Source organism: Fundulus heteroclitus, unplaced genomic scaffold, assembly GCF_011125445.2.
Source record: "Fundulus heteroclitus isolate FHET01 unplaced genomic scaffold, MU-UCD_Fhet_4.1 scaffold_147, whole genome shotgun sequence".
Lineage (NCBI taxonomy): Eukaryota > Metazoa > Chordata > Actinopteri > Cyprinodontiformes > Fundulidae > Fundulus > Fundulus heteroclitus.
The window spans coordinates 278,603-296,863 of record NW_023396559.1 but is presented as its reverse complement, the minus strand read 5'-3'; the positions used below and the strand labels follow the sequence as shown (position 1 = coordinate 296,863).

At 41.1% G+C, this 18,261-nt stretch overlaps 1 protein-coding gene across 6 annotated transcripts in view; it reads left to right on the top strand.

Moving 5' to 3' along the window:
* LOC105916552 (A-kinase anchor protein 6) overlaps positions 1-18,261 on the top strand; it is a 421,177-nt gene that overhangs the window by 171,019 nt on the left and 231,897 nt on the right. For 5 of the 6 annotated variants that reach the window (XM_036129221.1, XM_036129223.1, XM_036129222.1 and 2 more), the window contains exon 9: positions 9,936-10,058. In XM_036129221.1, the coding sequence (XP_035985114.1) occupies positions 9,936-10,058 (123 nt within the window). Of the gene's footprint in view, positions 1-9,935; positions 10,059-14,902; positions 15,096-18,261 lie in introns of those variants that run through there. The other variant, XM_036129226.1, reaches the window with a different exon arrangement.

Below are 18,261 nucleotides of genomic sequence, written 5' to 3'. Positions count from 1 at the left end.
CCCCAAGATACTTGAACTTCTCCATTAGGGGCAGCACATCCTCCCCAACCCGAAGAAGACACTCTACCCTTTTCCGGTTCAAGACCTTGGTCTCGGATTTGGAGGCACTGATCCTCATCCCGGCCGCTTCGCACTCGGCTGCGACCCACTCCAGTGAGAGCTGTAGATCACGCCCTGATGAAGCCAATAGGACCATGTCATCCGCGAATAACAGAGACGCAATCCTAAGGCCACCAAAACGGATCCCCTCAACACCTTGGCTGCGCCTAGAAATTCTGTCCATAAAAGTTATGAACAGAATCGGTGACAAAGGGCAACCTTGGCAGAGTCCAACTCTCACCGGAAACGAGTCCGACTTACTGTACACCGGTCGTACAGAGACCTGACAGCCCTTCTTAAAGGGTCCAGTACTTCATACTCCTGGAGTACCCCCCACAGGATCCCTCGGGGGACACGGTCGAATGCGTTCTCCAGATCCACGAAGCACATGTAGACTGGTTGGGCAAACTCCCATGCCCCCTCCAGAACCTGGAGGTTCAGGTCTGAGTCCATTTTTACACCCAGATTTCGGGCCTGATCAGTGGTTTCTAAATGAAGCGACTGAAGCCGTGTGCTAACCTTTCATCTCTTCTCTATTGGTCCAAATATTATTACTTCTGTTTTGTTTTTGTTCAATTGAAGAAAATGTTGGCGCCTCCACGTATTGAATTCTTCTAGGCATTTACTCAGTGCTTGAACTGGTTCATAGTCACCTGGTGACATGGTGATGTAAAGCTGTGTGTCATCTGCATAGTTATGGTAGCTGATGTTGCTGTTTTTTATGATCTGAGCTAGAGGGAGCATGTATATGTTGAAGAGGAGGGGACCCAGGATGGACCCTTGGGATACCCCACATGTGGTTTTTGTCATTTCTGATGTAAAGTTACCTACTGATACAAAAAAGTCCCTGTCCTTTAAGTAGGATTTAAACCAGTTGAGAGCTGTATCAGAGAGGCCGACCCAGTTCTCCAGGCGCTCTAACAGGATGGAGTGATCAACAGTATCAAATGCTGCACTGAGGTCCAATAGTACCAGCACGGTGGTTCTTCCACAGTCTGTATTTATATGGATGTCATTAAACACCTTGATAAGGGCAGTCTCTGTGCTGTGGTGAGCACGGAAGCCAGTAAGATTATTTTTCAATAATCTTACTGATAAAGGTGAGGTTTAAGATGGGCCTGTAGTTCTGGAGTAGAAGTTTGTCTAAATTGTTCTTTTTCAGCAGTGGTTTGATAATTGCTGTTTTTAGGGACAGGGGGAAAACACCTGACAGAAGGGACGTGTTTATTATCTGAGTCAACTCAGACGCTATGACAGGCAAAACTTTCTTAAAGAAAACTGTGGGCAGAACATCAAGACAGCAGGAGGAGGAACTTAGCTGCTGAGTGATCTGCTCTAAGCTTTTGTGGTTTATTTGGGTGATTTGGGACATTTGGTCAAAATCAATTCTAGTTGGAGACAACTTTGGTACTGAACTTGGAATGGATGTACAAAGTGATCCTCTAATCTTTTGGATTTTCTCAGTAAAGAAGTTAGCAAATTCATTGCAGGCCCTGGTGGAGTGGAGTTCAGAAGCCACGGATACAGGAGGATTTGTTAACCTGTCGACTGTGGTAAATAAGACACAAGCATTATTAATGTTCTTGTTTATGATCTCAGAGAAGAAAGATTCTCTTGCATTTTTCAGTTGTAAGTTATATCTGTAAAGTCTCTCTTTATAGATTTCATAGTGAACCTGGAGTCTGTTCTTTCTCCACCTGCGTTCAGCTTTTCGACACTCCCTTTTTTCACCTCTAACTGCTGGAGCATTTCTCCAAGGAGATTTTTTCTTCCCGGAAATAACCTTCACTTTAACTGGAGCAATGCAGTCAATGATGTCTGAGACTCTAGAATGAAAGTAATGTACTAGCTCATCTACTGAGTTGCAGCCCAAGGTTGAAGTAGCAGAGTAAGCTTTAATAGAAGTTTCCGTGGCATTGTCATTAATTCAATTCAATTCAATTTTATTTATATAGCGCCAATTCATGAAACATGTCATCTCAAGGCACTTTACAAAGTCAAGTTCAATCATATTATACAGATTGGGTCAGATTATACAGATTGGTCAAAAATGTTCCTATATAAGGAAACCAGTTGATTGCATCAAAGTCCCGACAAGCAGCATTCAGTACTAACAGTAGTACTCTATAGAGTGAGAAAATTAGATCCTGATGTCCTCCAGTAGCCTAAGCCTATAGTAGTAAAACTATAAAGGTAGCTTTGAGAAACTTGAGCCACTCTAGTTATAAGCTTTGTCAAAAAGGAAAGTTTTAAGATTAGTCTTAAAAGTAGACAGGGTGTCTGCCTCACGGACCAAACCTGGGAGTCGGTTCCACAGGAGAGGAGCCTGATAGCTAAAGGATCTGCCTCCCATTCTACTTTTAGAGACTCTAGGAACCACCAGCAGACCTGCAGTCTGAGAGCGAAGTGCTCTGTTAGGAACATACGGGGTAATCAGAGCTCTGATATATGATGGAGCTTGATTATTAAGGGCTTTATACGTTAGAAGAAGAATTTTAAATTCTATTGTTGATTTAACAGGAAGTCAATGAAGGGAAGCTAAAATTGGAGAAATATGATCCCGCTTGTTGATTTTCATCAGAACTCTTGCTGCAGCATTTTGGATCCGCTGAAGTTTTGAACTGCATTTTGTGGACTTCCTGATAGTAAAGAATTACAATAGTCCAGCCTTGAAGTAACAAATGCATGGACCAGTTTTTCAGCATCACTCCTGGACAGAATGTTTCTAATTTTGGCGATATTCCGGAGGTGAAAAAAGGAAACTCTGGAAACCTGTTTAATATGGGATTTAAATGACATGTCTTGGTCAAAAATAACACCAAGATTTTTTACTCTATTACCAGAGGCAAAGTTAATGCAACCCAGATTAAGTGATTGGTTAAGAAGTTTATTTTTTGAGTAGTCTGGCCCAAAGATTACAACTTCGGTCTTGCCAGAATTTAGATGCAAGAAATTTAAAGTCATCCAGCTTTTGATGTCATCAAGACATGACTGCAGTCGAAGTAATTGATTGGATTCATCAGGATTTATGGATAAATATAGCTGAGTGTCATCAGCATAACAGTGGAAATTAATCCCATGCTGTCTGATAATTTTGCCGATCGGAAGCATATATATAGTAAAGAGAATTGGTCCAAGGACTAAACCCTGTGGTACTCCACAGGTGACCCTAGAGTTTGAGGAAGATTTATTATTAACATGAACAAACTGGAATCTGTCCGACAGATAAGATTTAAACCAGCCTAATGCTTCCCCCTTAATCCCTACAGTATGTTCAAGTCTTTGTAGGAAAATATTGTGATCAACTGTATCAAATGCAGCACTGAGATCTAACAGGACAAGTACAGACACAAGTCCATTATCTGAGGCCATGAAAATATCATTAGTGACCTTCACTACTGATTTCTACTGTTCTTCAGTCTACTGTTCTCCAGTTTTGCATTGTATTACATTGAAATGACTGTCGTCATTTCAGCTTTTAACTTTTTGCTCTCTCTCTTTTTCTTCATAGTAGGTACACCTGGTCTGGCGTTCTGTTAACTATGACATCATCCAGAGAAGACGGCTCACCCGCTACTACCATCTAATGTAGAACAGATTACTAGATCAATGTGTGCTTCTGTGTCTTTTTGTCTCTCTTGTTGTGTCTCTACTCTGTCTTCTGTAACCCCAGTCGGTCGAGGCAGATGACCGTTCATACTGAGCCCGGTTCTGCCGGAGGTTTTCCTTCCCGTTAATGGGGAGTTTTTCTTCCCACTGTCGCTTCATGCTTGCTCAGTATGAGGGATTGCAGCAAAGCCATGTACAATGCAGACGACTCTCCCTGTGGCTCTACGGTTCCCCAGGAGTGAATGCTGCTTGTCGGGACTTTGATGCAATCAACTGGTTTCCTTATATAGGACATTTTTGACCAATCTGTCTAATCTGACCCAATCTGTGTAATATGATTGAACTTGATTTTGTAAAGTGCCTTGAGATGACATGTTTCATGATTTGGCGCTATATAAATAAAATTGAATTGAATTGAATTCACCAGAGCTGTTTCAGTGCTATGATGAGCTCTGAAGCCTCTGAAGTTTCTGACTGAAACTCCTCAAGTAGGTCATTGCTTTGTTAATGTTCACAAAGTTGATTAGCAACTACTTTGTCAAGAATTTTAGATAAGAAAAGAAGATTAGATATAGGTCTGTGGTTTACTAACTCATCTTGATCAAGAGAAGGTTTCTTAAGTAAAGGTTTAATAACAGCTACTTTAAAAACCTGTGGTACATATCCATTTACTAAGGATAGATTGACCATGTCCAAAATAGGGCCACTGATCAAAGGGAATATGTCCTTAAACAACTTGGTTGGGATTGGGTCTAACATACAGGTAGAAGGTTTAGATGAAGCTAAAATTTTAGATAGCTCAGAAAGTTCTACTGCTTCTAAACAGTTCAAACACTGTGCAGGTTCTAAAGATTCCTCCAATGCTGCCTCACTTACTGAGGATGAGGTAATCATGTTTGGGAGGATGCCAATTATTTTATTTTTAATGGCATCAATTTTATTTATGAAGAATCCCATAAAATTGTTACTACTAAGAGCTAAGGGAACGGATGGATCAACAGAGCTGGGTAAGTTTGGCAACTGTACTAAAGAGAAATCTAGGATTATTTTTATTCTCTTCAATTAATGATGAAAAATATGCTGCTCTAACTCTGCGAAGGGTCTTGTTATACAACAATAGACTGTCCCTCCAGATTAAGTAGGATTCCTCTTGGTGTGTAAAGCGAAATTTTCTCTCCAATTTCCTAACATTGTGCTTCAAGGAACACAGCTCTGAATTAAACCAGGGAGCCAGTTTCCTGTGAATAATCCCTTGTTTTTCAAGGGAGCTACATTGTCTAATGCAGAATTCAATGAGGAAGTCACACTGTTAGCAAAGGTATCGATTTGTGAATGGGAAGAAACAGCATTGCGTGGGGTTCGTTGATCTTTTGGTCTCGCACCCAGAGTGGTCCAGGGATTCTCATTTTCCTCAGGGAACTGTTTGTTTGCTGAGTCGCTGGGCTGGTGGTCACCGTTTGGAATCACAGGCAGGGTTGTTTCATTTCCATGCGCGGCGTTTGCATCATAATTCACTTCGAGTCGGCAGATTTTCAATTCCATAACAGCTATCTTCTGTATAAGCTTGTCAAAGTCCATTGTGGTGAAGGTAGGCATCTTTTCAAAATCAAAATAAAAAAATAAGTAAAAGAAAATAAACAAAGTAACTAAATCCAACTTTCTGTGGTTTTGGTTAAGAGATAAAAAGGAGATAAAAAGTAAAAGGCAGGAAAATGCAAGCAAGCAGGGAGCAGAGAAAAAAAGCGTCCGAGCAGGCAGAGACGCGGAGAAAGCAAATGGTAGAGGACTTGAACCTGAGAAATGGAGAACCACCCACCCTGCTCAGGAGTATGAAGGGTGGATGAGAAAGCAGTTTTATACAGTAAGTCCCAGAAATATTTGGACAGTGACACAATCTTCATAATTAAGGCTCTGTATGTCACCACATTGGATTTGAAATGGGACAACTACAATATAATTCAAGTACAGATTTTAAGATTTAATTCAAGAGGGCTGAAAAAAATATGATTAAACATGTAGCAATTGTAGCTATTTTTATATAAGTGCTCCTCATTTCATGGGCTCAAAAGTAATTGGACAAATAAACATAACCCTAAGTAAAATGTTACTTTTCAATATTTTGTTGAGAATCCGTTGCAGGCAATGACTGACGCTGGGTTTTCACCTTTGTGATGCTTTGCCAAGCCTTTACTGCAGATGTCTCCAGTTGTTGCTTGTTTGTGGGTCTTTCTGCCTTAAGTTTTGTCTCGAGCAAATTAAATGCCTGCTCGATTGGGATGAGATCTGGTGATTGACTCGGCCATTGCAGAATATTACACTTATTTGCTTTAAAAAAAACTCTTGGGTTGCTTTTGCTGTATGTTTTGGATCATTGTCCATCTGTACTGTGAAGCACCATCCAACCAACTTTTCTGTATTTGGCTGAATCTAAGCAGAAAATATAGCCCTATACACTTCAGAATTCATCTGTCTTTTGTCACATCAATAAACACAAGTGACCCAGTGCCGTTGGAAGCCATGCATGCCCGTGCCATCGCACTGCCTCCACCATGTTTTACAGAAGATGTGGTATGTTTTGGATCATGAGCTATTCCAATTCTTCTCCAAACTTTCTTCTTCCCATCATTCTGGCACAGGTTGATATTTTTCTCATCTGTCCAAAGAATGCTCTTCCAGAACTGGGCTGACTTATTCAGTTTTTTTTTTTTGGGAAAGTCAATTCTGGTTTTTCAATTTTTGAGTCTTATTAATTGTTTGCACCTTGTGGTGAATCCTTTGTATTTGCTCTCATGAAGTCTTCTTTTTATGGTAGACTTAGATACTGATACATCTACTTCATGGAGAGTGGTCTTCACTTGAGTGGATGTTGTAAAGGGGTTTTTCTTCACCATGGAAAGGATTCTGCAATCATCCACCACTGTTGTCTTCCGTGGATGTCTAGGCCTCTTTGAGTTCACAAGATCACAGCTTTTTTCTCAGAATGTACCAAACTGTTGATTTGGCCACTCCTAACATTTCTGCTATCTCTCTGATGGATTTATTATTTTATTCAGACTCAGGATGGTCTATTTCACCTCCATTCAGAGATCCTTTGACCGCATGTTGTGTGTTCACAACAACAGGTTCCAAATGCAAACGCAACACCTGGATTCAACTCCAAACCTTTTAACTGCCTAATTGATGACAGGTTAATGAGGTAGGGGCTCATGCAGCTTTGTTATTTATTTTGCAGTCGTCTGAGTCAATTGTCCAATTACTTTTGGTCCCTTGAAAAAGAGGCGGCTAAATATTAAAGTGCTGTAATTCATAAACCCTTGCTCCAACTTGGATGTGAATACTCTAAAAACTACAGCTGAGAGTCTGGACCTTAAGCACATATTGATAATCTAATTGTATCCTGATTATATATATATATATATATATATATATATATATATATATATATATATATATATATATATATATATATATTCAGTTCAATTAAATTTTATTTATAAAGCGCCAATTCATGAAACATGTCATCTCTAGGCACTTTCCAAGGTCAAATTCAATTAGGTTATACAGATTGGATCAGATTATACTGATCAAAAAAATCTAAGGAAACCAAGTAGATTGCTTACCTGACTCCTCCGCCAGATAGATTTGCTCCGCATATCCATCTGGAAACCTTCCGTTGAAGTAATTTTGGGAAGGGGCGAAAATACTGGTTAGCTGATTGGCCTATGTTGGTGATAGACGGGCCAAATGAACCAATCAGATTCGTCGTCACTCTGTTACGAGCGACGACGAAAACACAACCACAAGCCAAGCTACTCTTGCTGCTGCACGTAAAGGCTCATTAGCTCAGCAAAGAAATACTCTGTAATTCCGATAAAACTTGCTCGATAGCCACGCTACCGCTAGTTTCATCGGCCGAAGCCGCCATGTTCTTTAGACTGAACTGACGCGCTTCTCATTGCGTCACACCTCAACCCGCCTCAAAGCCAACGCTGATTGGACGTTCGTTTGGTGAACGGCTCCAAATTTTCTTTAACGGAGAGTAGCCAGACTGATCTGCGAGTGAAACCTTGAAAGCTCGCGAGATCAGGATGGTCTCACGAGGCTAGTAGATTGCATCAAGTCTTGACAATCAGCATTCACTCCTGGAGAAGCGTAGAGCCACAGGGAGAGTCGTCTGCATTGTCCATGGTTTTGCAGCAATCCCTCATACTGAGCAAGCATGAAGCGACAACGGAAAGAAAAACTCCCCATTAATGGGAAGGAAAAACCTCCAGCAGAACCAGGCTCAGTATGAACGGTCATCTGCCTCGACCCACTGGGGTTACGGAAGACAGAGCAGAGACACAACAAGACAGACAAAAAAGCACAGAAGCACACATTGATCCAGTAATCTGTTCTACGTTATATGGTAATAGTGGGTGATCTGTCTTCCCTGGATGATGTCACAGTTAACAGAACGCCAGACCAGGTGTACCTACTATGAAGAAAAAATGACAGAGAACAAAAAGTTAAAAGCTGAAACGACAACAAGTTGGAAAACAGTAGGAGAACTCAGCAGAATGAGAGAAATAGACCCTGATGTCCTCCAGCAGCCTAAGCCTATAGCAGCATAAATATAGAGATAGCTCAGGGTAACCTAAACCACTCTAACAATAAGTTAAATTTGGCAACTGTAATGAAGAGATTATTTTTATTCTCCTCTATTACTGATGAAAAAATGCTGCTCTAACTCTGCAAATAGTCTTTTTATACAGCAGTAGACTGTTTTTACAGATTAGGTAGGATTCCTCATGATGTGTAGAGCGGCATTATCTCTCCAATTTCCTAACATTGTGCTTCAAAGATTGCAGCTCTAAATTAAACCAGGGAGCCAGCTTCCTGTGAATAATCACCTTGTTTTTCAAGGGAGCTACATTGTCTAATGCAAAACGCAATGAGGAAGTGACACAGTCAACAAAAGTGCCCATTTGTGAATTGGAAGAAACAACATTACTGCCATCGCAGGGCATTTCTGTGATACAGCATTATCTGATAAAGATCTAATATAATGAAACCTTCTTTTGGGGGTGGAGAACTCAGTTATATTGAACTCAAAGGTTATCAAAAAATGGTCAGATAGGACATACTGGAAATACTGTTAATTCTTCACAATCAGTGCCATATGTCAGCACAAAGTCCAAAGTATGAAGGCAAGAGTCCGTCGGTTTATGCACAATTTGAGCAAAACCAATTGAATCTAGGATAGTTTTAAAGGCTACACACACACACTACACACACACTCACTGAGAGCCACTTTCAACCTTACAGCACACACATTCATACTCAGATTGGTAGGCAACTTTAAGCTTAGTGTCTTGCCCAAGGGTAGGCTATATCAACTTATGACAGAGGAGGAAGCTGGAACTGAACCCACAACTTTTTTGTTTTTCAAGACGACTTCTTTTGACACTTATCAACAGAGATTAGAAAAGTAGCCTTGAATTCTGTTCATTTGTGTCCTTCCCATTAATTTGCCTCTTTATTTTGACTTTTCAACATCTACGTATTTCATAGGTGTCCATCAATCTTTCTTTCCATCCATCCATTCATCCGTCCGTCCGTCCGTCCATCCATCCATCCATCCATCCATTCATCCATCCATTTTCGAATATGCTTATATGCCTATTGGGGTTGTGAGGGTTGCTAGTGCCTATCTCCAGCTGTCAATTGGCGAGAGGCGGGGTACACCCTGGACAGGTCGGCAGTCCTAACCCTAACCTTCCCCCTACCCCACAAACAACCATTCATACACGCAATCACACCTAAGGGGAATTTTAGAGAGGCCAAATAACCTAACAGTCATGTTTTTGGACTGTGGGAGGAAGCCGGAGTACCCGCAGAGAACCCGCACAGGGAGAACATGCAAACTTCATGCAGAAAGACCCGTGGACTTCAACCCAGGAGCGCCTTGCTGCAAGGCAACAGTGCTACCCACTGCGTCACTGCGCAGCCTATCATTCTATCCTTCTCTATCATATTATTTTGGAGACTCTGAGTCTGAGTTTTAAACACCTGTACCCCCTGTTGCTTATTCATCCTATATTTCAATCTATTTTCTTTGTCCCTCCACCTCCTGCCCCCATCTGTTTTTAAGTTAGGGTTTGAAAGCTTTTTATGTGTGAAGTTGTTTTATATGTTACGTTTCAGATTTAATTCTGTCATTAATATTCTGTATTCCCTGTTTCCAGTGTTTTGTGCGGAAGGTGGACAGATTCATCTTATGGTTACAAGAGGCAGTAGACAGCACAGAAAACTGGACGCAGCCCAGGCAGGATTTGGAAAGCCTTAAGGTGTACTTGGACACTCACTTGGTAAGAGGATGCATACTGGGGTGTTGGGGTGTTGGTGTGTTTATCCAATAACAGGATTGCCTTTACTTTCACTTCCTTTTTATTTCGAGTCCTGAGATCTAATAAATCCCTATTTTCTAAATGTTCTTGTAATATCTAAATTGTTGTCTTTGTTGTCCTTAGAATAGGTAAAACTCCCTCACACTTAAAATAAAATGCAACTCATCTTCTCACAGGAATATGTGTTCAAGTATATCATACAGACATTTATAAATTTTAAATGCATGGGTGTAGATTCTTTGAGTATAATATGCTGGGTGCGATTTGCTGGGGGGGGGGGGTGGTGGAGGGGATTCACCCCCCCTGTGTTTGTGATGTCCAAACCCCCAAGGTCATTCATGTTTTATCCCTGGGGGGGGGGGGGGGGGGTATCCCCCCCCCCCCCAGACCCCACCGGTCTGAATAAGTAATATTATGGATTTTTAAAAATGTATATAAATTAGGGCTGTCAGTTTTAACGCGTTATTAACGCGTTACGTTTGTTAGACCACAACGCAGACGTTTTTATTGTCCCCGTTAATTGCGCGTCAAAACACACACACCGTTCCATAATGTTTTTTCCCTGCTGTGGTCTCTGGACTGTGTTTCTTTTATCCTCGCCGTATTCCGTAGTTTCAAGAGCGCTAGAGACTGTAGCAAAACAGACCCGCGCTCACTGTTGCACAGACTGTTTATTTCATGCGACTTTGGGCTTGTTTTATTCTAAAGGCGCTTGTAAATTTCACAAGTCACGGGTTGCGTTTTTTTTGGGCACGTTTCTGAAAGTGAAATCGCTTATTTGGGCTCTAAAATAAGTGACGAAACAGCAGGTATTAAGAGACCTTCCTGCACTAGACACTTTGTATCCAGCTGAAATATCCCTCCGCCATAGAAGCCGACGGTAGTAAAGGCAGACAAAGCAACTCTGCACGTATTTTCTGCAGTTTACGGTGCAATAACCGGTGATAACTGCTGAAAGTAGATTACTTGGTGCAGATCACCATTTTGAGCAGACATTGGTTCTGAAGATGAGCTTTTAACACGTTGATAACATTGCAGAAACCCAACCCATAAACCGTACTTTAATGCTTATTAATTTGTTTTCTCTGTATTTGACAAACTAAGGCTGAATTACGTTGCCAAACAAAGGACCTGGAGTTACTAAACAGTTGCTAAACAGTCTCTTTCAAGGTATTCAGCTCCTGCAGTTGCAAGCAAAGTGTAAGACTGGAATGACCTAGAAATTTAAAACCTTTTTTACCAGGCTTAAACTGTATGAATATGGATATAAACAGCAAACAAAAATATTGTTGTTGATGTGAAAGCTCAGAGAGAGTGGAAAAAACGAACAATAAAACTTGTGACTTTATTGAAATGTAAAATTTTTATTAATTTATTTGTATATGCCTAATACCATGTCTATCTTTGTTTAAGAGGCCAAAAAATATATATCGGCATGAAAACAGGTATTTATTTACACATTTGTTTACACATTGTGTAAACATCAGGGCGTCATGATTAGTCATTTAGCCATTATAGTCCAGAGTTTAACATTTGGCACTAGGATGTTTTCATTCCAATTCTCAAAAGTTCTTGAAAAATAACAAAATAAAAATATTTTTTGTACAAGCATGTATTTTATTAGTGTCATTTATTGCAAAATTGCATATTAAAATGCCCAAACAGGCTATTACACTTGCAGAAATAAAAGGATAAAACGTGCGATTAATTTGCAATTAATCTCGAGTTAACTATCAATATTATGTGATTAATCGATTCAAATTCAATCGTTTTAATCGTTTGACAGCCCTAATATAAATACATGTCTTGTGTCCTTCACATTTGTTAATTTAATTTTTTGTTGTCTGTTTTTAAAGAGTATTAATACGTTTTCTGTTCAAAGCAGTTAAAGTAAACTAATACCCACTCCCGAGTCCAGACAGTAGATGGCCCAAGTTTAAAAACAATAGTCTAACCTACTGGATCTAGCTAACTACCTGAAAGAGCACCTGCTAGCTAACCATTATTAATCATACTTTTTATTCATTAATAAAACTTTTGAAATGATCCCCCCCTCTCTGTTTTTTTTGCAAATCGCACACTGATAATATGACAAGTGCAAGCTTACCCTCTTATTAGCAAAATAGCTTCATCACTGTATTAAAGCTGTGTTTAAACATATATTGAATGTAAAAAGTCAGAATGTCAAAGATTTTTATGCACTTTTCAAGGCTCTAAACAGACATGCATTTCCTTAAAGAGAATTTTTTTTAAAAATTAAGTTAATTAGGAACTAAGAGGTGCTGAGACAATGTCTCTCAAAACTGTGGGCCTTCAGATCTTGATCTAGAATCCTGTCTGATTTTCACTGCAGGCATGTTTTCTTTGTTCATTGTCAGAAATCTGTTTAATTTTTAATGTTAACTTTATTAGTAAGCCCTACAGTAAATCAGTAGGGCCAGTTTCATAACATTTGTATGTACCAATGTAGTGCACATAGCCATCTTCTGTCCACTCAGTTCAGTTGAATTGTGAACCAGAGCCCTGATCAGGGCATGTTGAGTTGGTTGGGGGCATAAAGTCTGTGTTGTTAATTGACAAAATAGGATTTCAAATACTCATATTATCTTTGAATGGAGCTCCTGACAGTTTTCTGATGTAATTATTAGTCCTGGTAGGGACGACATTACATAGCTTTTGCAGCTTTACCTATTTATAGTATAGTATTTAAGTTATAGTTTTACAGAAAACTGGGTCAACGAATACTTAAATACAAAAATAAAAAGCAATACTCTCATATAATGTATTTAATTATTCGTTAATTATTCGTTATTTAATTAATCGTTGTGTTTTGTATTTTCTGACTTTTTTCTAGCTCTTCTCATTTTTGATATTAGTTTTTTTTTATACTGGTTTATTATTTTGCTAATGTTAATAAAGAAGAAACTAAGACCTAAGAGGTTTTGTTGAGCATACATGTTAAAACCTAAAAGAGATCACTGCCTATAGATGTGAAAAGCAATAGAACCCCCCTCCTGAAAGATACTAAACACTTATATGACACTGTCACTTTCTTTACTTATTAGTCTACAACCTTAGGTGTGTGGGTTTGTGTGAAATATATTGTATATTTACACAGGTGCACACCCAAATAAAAACAGCCAAATAGCACAATTTATTTGTTCCATTAAATATGGCATCTCATCAAGGTCATGGAAGAGCTAAGAATCCCCAGACTCTCACAATACAATCACCATCTTTGACAGTTGGTGTAATCTTCTTTTTCTGGAATGCTATTACTAGACTATGGTTCTCAACTGTAAAGAGGCTGATTGCTCCTGCTGTTTCGGGGGTAATTATTTGCCTTCTCTAGAGGAGTCCAAGCATCTTGGTCAAGTGTGATGAGTAGACAGACTGGGACCTTGTCTGCAGCAATGAGGGCATTCCTCTAGTTTGTTGTGGTGAAGAAAGAAATGAGCAGAAAAGCAAAGTTGTTCACGTACCAGTCCGTCTCCATTGCTACTCTCACGTATGGTCATAAAGCATGGAACACAATAAACAGAACATTTTCACGTAAACAAGTGGCTAAAATGAGCTTTCTCTGTATGGTAGTTGGCCACAGCCATAGAGATGGGGTGAGGAACTCTGTCAACCATGGGTACTTCCACAGTGTATGGTATCAGCTGAGGTGGTCTAGGCATTTTTGAGTGTGTCCCACTGAGAGGAGACCCAGGGCATACCCAGATTAGATTTAAGAGGCTATATCTTACGTCTGGCCTGGGAACGCTTTGGGATCCCCCAGAATGAGCTGCAGAGTGTCTCTTAGGAAAGGAACACCTGGGTTTGCATACTGGACCCGATTTCCCAGCCACTCTATTTCAGATATGTGGATATTAAATAAAAAAATAATAATAAGATGGTGTCACAAAAAACTTAAATTGAAAAAAATCTGTAAATTTGCAATAACCTTTTTAAAGCCCTGTCTCTTGTATTTTTCTGTTTTGGGTTTATGTATATGTTTTTTGTATTTTTTGCTGGTTTGATATGTTGACTCAGTTTTAGGTGCCAGCAGCATTATGGGTTGTGGCTGTTAGCTTCAATTAGAATGCTTGGGTCTTATTTGGTATGTCTGGTAAATAAAGTAAAAGGGGATGAAAAAGCATTGCTAATAGAACTTTGAACTGCTTCACTCTTTATAGCGTGTTAGCTAACTGACTTGATGTCTGAGTGTGTTTTTGTGTTGATAGTCACACTTGCACTTTGTAGTTATCAGCTGGATGAATAATTGCATATATTTTGTTGATTACAGCAACACAAAGGCAAGATCACTTCCTCCTTCTTTCTTTCTCTTTGTATCTGTTGCTTTTTAATCTTCCTTTCCTTGGATGTATGATGTTGTGCAGCAATGATCCTGTTAGGCTATCAATAACTACTAAGTTAAATGTCCGAAGTCCAAATACCTTTACTGACATCTCTAAAGGGTTATTTGTATAAATACCACGCTAGGGTAAGGTGGGGGAGGGAGGGGGTTTATTAGGTATTTAGGGGGTGAGGGGGGCTCTGGCTGGGTGGCTCGTATGGGTCGTGTTGGCCCTCCCTCTTTGGGGGGCCCAGTCCGGGGGGAGTCTGGTCCGGGGGCGGGGCCGGGGGTCGGGCACAAGCAGTCGTATAGTCGATTTGGGTGACCCCCCTCTCTGGTCAGTGTTGGATGCGAGTGTATGTGGAAATGTGTGTACAGCGTCTTTTTTTTTTTTAATCTGTGTGTGGTGAGTGGGGCACAAGGGAGGGATGGTGTGGATGAGTTTTCCTTTTTTTTTTTTTCCCAGGTATGGGTGTGGTCCGCTCCCTCTCCCAAGAACATCTCAAGTCTCCGCTAGGTGCGGAGCCCATCCCCCCATGTCCTGCACTCCTCCTCTGCGCTGGCAGGCGCCTTGGCCCTCTGGCGCATTGGTGGGCTTCGGGTTTGGGGCGGGATCCCAGGCGTGCGCCGGCCCATTCCCGGTGGCTTCTTTGCGAGCCTGGCCCCCTGGGGGGCGGCCGGGGCCCCCGGCGCCTCTGGCCCCCAGGGCCCATGGCCGGGACCACTTCAGCGGGGCTAGCTGCCGGCGGAGCCCACGGGCTCGTCCCCGCGGCTCTTGGGGGCGTCGGCATTGCGGTGGCTGGGGGATTTCCTCGGGGTCATCTCTATTCTTTCCTTGGGGGGGGGGGTTGCAGATATCCTGTGTCGTCCCCTCCTGGGCGCCCTGCTTTGGGGGCCCCTTTGGGAGTCCGGGATTATGGGTCCCCTGACTCCTACCTCTGTGCTTGGGGAAGGCAGGCCTTTGGTTCTCCACAACCACTATCAAGCTATTTCCTTCTGGATAATCCTCACCTAAACTAGTGCACTCTCACAAACTCCCACAGGTGTTGGGTCCCAGGTATTAAATGTTCACTTATATACAATAAGCTTATAATTTATTTATTTATGTTCTTTCACTTTATTTTTTCAGGTATCACATTACACATGTCAGCTTACATAATAATATATATTATTTAGCAATGGCATCTAGGTGTTATTCGATTGTATCTGTTGCTTTATGTCTGTTGGTTGTGCTGTTCTTTTTGCATCTCTCTTTCCAGGTGATGGAGCAGACGGAGAAGGTTTTATCATTCTCTCCCTTTTATCTCTTCTTTCTTTCACCTCTTCTTTCTTTTTTTTTTCTCTCTTCTTGTTTTTCTTTTACTCTCGTACTTTCCCATTGTAGTGTCCATATAATTTGAAATTCTCCCTGCAGGAATCACAATAAAGCTATTTACAAGCATAAATCAAGTGGAGCACGATGGCGAAAGCTGTTCGCTCCACTTGTAAAAGCAAAATCTGTCGAGCTCTATCTGGCATTGAGACATCACTTCCTATTGCCACATTGCTAGACAGGACACTGGGAGAGAGAAAAAATACCACTCTGGTGTGGTGCAGTGGTATAGAACAATACTCAAGGATTATCATGAAGGAGTACATTTTTATGGACCCCTCCGGGGAGTGGCTTAGGCCGACCCCTATGCTTGCAACATTGTCAACTTTGAAGAAATCCCCAAGAAATGGTAAATGATAAAAAAAAATATTATAAATAACAACATAAACAAAAGAAAAAAATATAAATAAAGTCTGTATAATTGTATATCCAAGATTGTCTTGGATATTTTTTTAAGGACGAAGTAATCCACTGGGATAAATATCGGGATCACACATCCAGGGTGTGCGTGCGTGGGGGAGTTGTCAATCTGATCACACACAGCCTCAGAGGAGTTTCAACATAGAGCATGGTGTGAGGCTGCCATCCAGCGTTTAAAACGGCAATCAATTTAACTTTTTAACAAGTTCTTTTAATGTGGGCAATATCTGGGCTTTTACCTCTGATTTAAACATTTAATAAACTCCTCTGATATGTTTTCACAGTGCAATTTTTGTTTGTCTGTGGTTGCCATGTCACCAGGATAAAAAAAACAAAAAACAAAAAAAAAAAACGATCAGCTGACCCAGTTTGACATCCTTGCTCTAGAATCTGTTGCAGAGAGGCCATTTGCAATAAATAAATAGATAAATAGAACAGAGCAGGGATATGCATAAAGAAACCAAAGCAGAGAATCCGTTGTCTAGAAGTACTTTCTGTGATAAAGAAAAAGTACACTCAGTTAAACGCAGGCGGAGAAACACAGCCAAACTGATACTCTGGCCTTTAATCCAAGAGTCTTTGGATTAAAAAAAAATGCGGAAACAGCAACCCATTCAGTGGCTATGTCCAGAAGTACAGAAGCACGTTGCATTCACCAAAAAAAATTAAATAAAAATAAACTGAAAAAAATAAACTATACACATTATTTTGTAATTGTAGCAACTCACAAGAGATAGTTTCCTGTTTTTTCACAGTGTCCTGTCTCACAATGTGGCAATAAGAATTGTTGTCTTAATGCCAAAAAGAGCCCAACAGATTTTACTTTCACAAGTGGAGCAGTACGGCTTTCGCCATTGTGCTCCACTTGGTTTATGCATGTAAATAGTTTTATTATAATTCATGCAGGGAGTATTTAAAATTATATGGACACTACAATGAGAAAGTAGAAGAGGAAAGGAAGAACAACAAAGAAAAAAAGGAGAAAAGGTGAAAGAAAGAGGGGATAAAATGGAGAGAATGATAAAATGTCTTCTGTCTGCGTCATCACCTGCAAAGAGAGATGTAAAAAGAACAGCACAACCAACGGATGTAGTGTAACAGATACAAAAAAGTAACACCTTGATACCATCGCTGAAGTATATGTAGTATTATCTAATCCGACATGTATAATGTGGTAGCTGAAGATAAAAATAAGGGTTTACTGTATGGAATTAAATCTGTAAGGACCTGGAACCAAGCACCTGTATTTGAGTGCACTTGTGTATGTAAAGTTTATCCAAAAGAAAAATGCTCAATAGTGGTAGTGAAGAGCCAAAGACCTGCCCCCCCCCCCCCCAGATCACAGAGGCATGTGCCGGGGGACCCAAAACCCCAGATGCCCAAAGGGACTCAAAAAGTAAAGGCGCCCAAGAGGGGCCAACACAGGAAATCTGCCCCCCCACCAAGGGAAGAGGAGAGATGGCTGCGAGGAAGTCCCTCAGCCTCCGCAATGCCAAAGCCCCCAGGAGCGACGGGGACGAGACCGTGGGAGCCCCCAGGGGCCAGCCCCCCCAAGCAGCCACTAGGATTGAGCCGGTACCTGCCCGAGCATCCACCCCAAACACCGAGCACCACCAATGCACCAGCGGGCCAAGGTGCCAGTGGACCAAGGCGCCAGCCAACGGAGGGGGGAAGGACGGGGGGATGGGCTCCACTTTCTTGGGAGAGGGAGCAGTTCAGACCCGAACCTGTCAAGTAAACAGAAAAAAAAGGAAAAAAAACACATACACAATCTCATTCACACCTTTCCACCCTAGTGCCCCCACTCACAATGCACAGACTCTTAAAAAAAGGTCTTCGAAATATTCAGCACACAACGTCCCGAGTCTAGGTCAGCAGCACACCACGCTCCCTATGAATACTGTCGGCGTCTGTACTGCACTGCTTCCCCCTCCTGAGATGGCGGATAGTGGACCAGAATCGCCTCGAAGCCATGCGGAAGTCTTTCTCCATGGCCTCTCCAAACTCTTCCAATGCCCGAGTTTTCGCTTGAG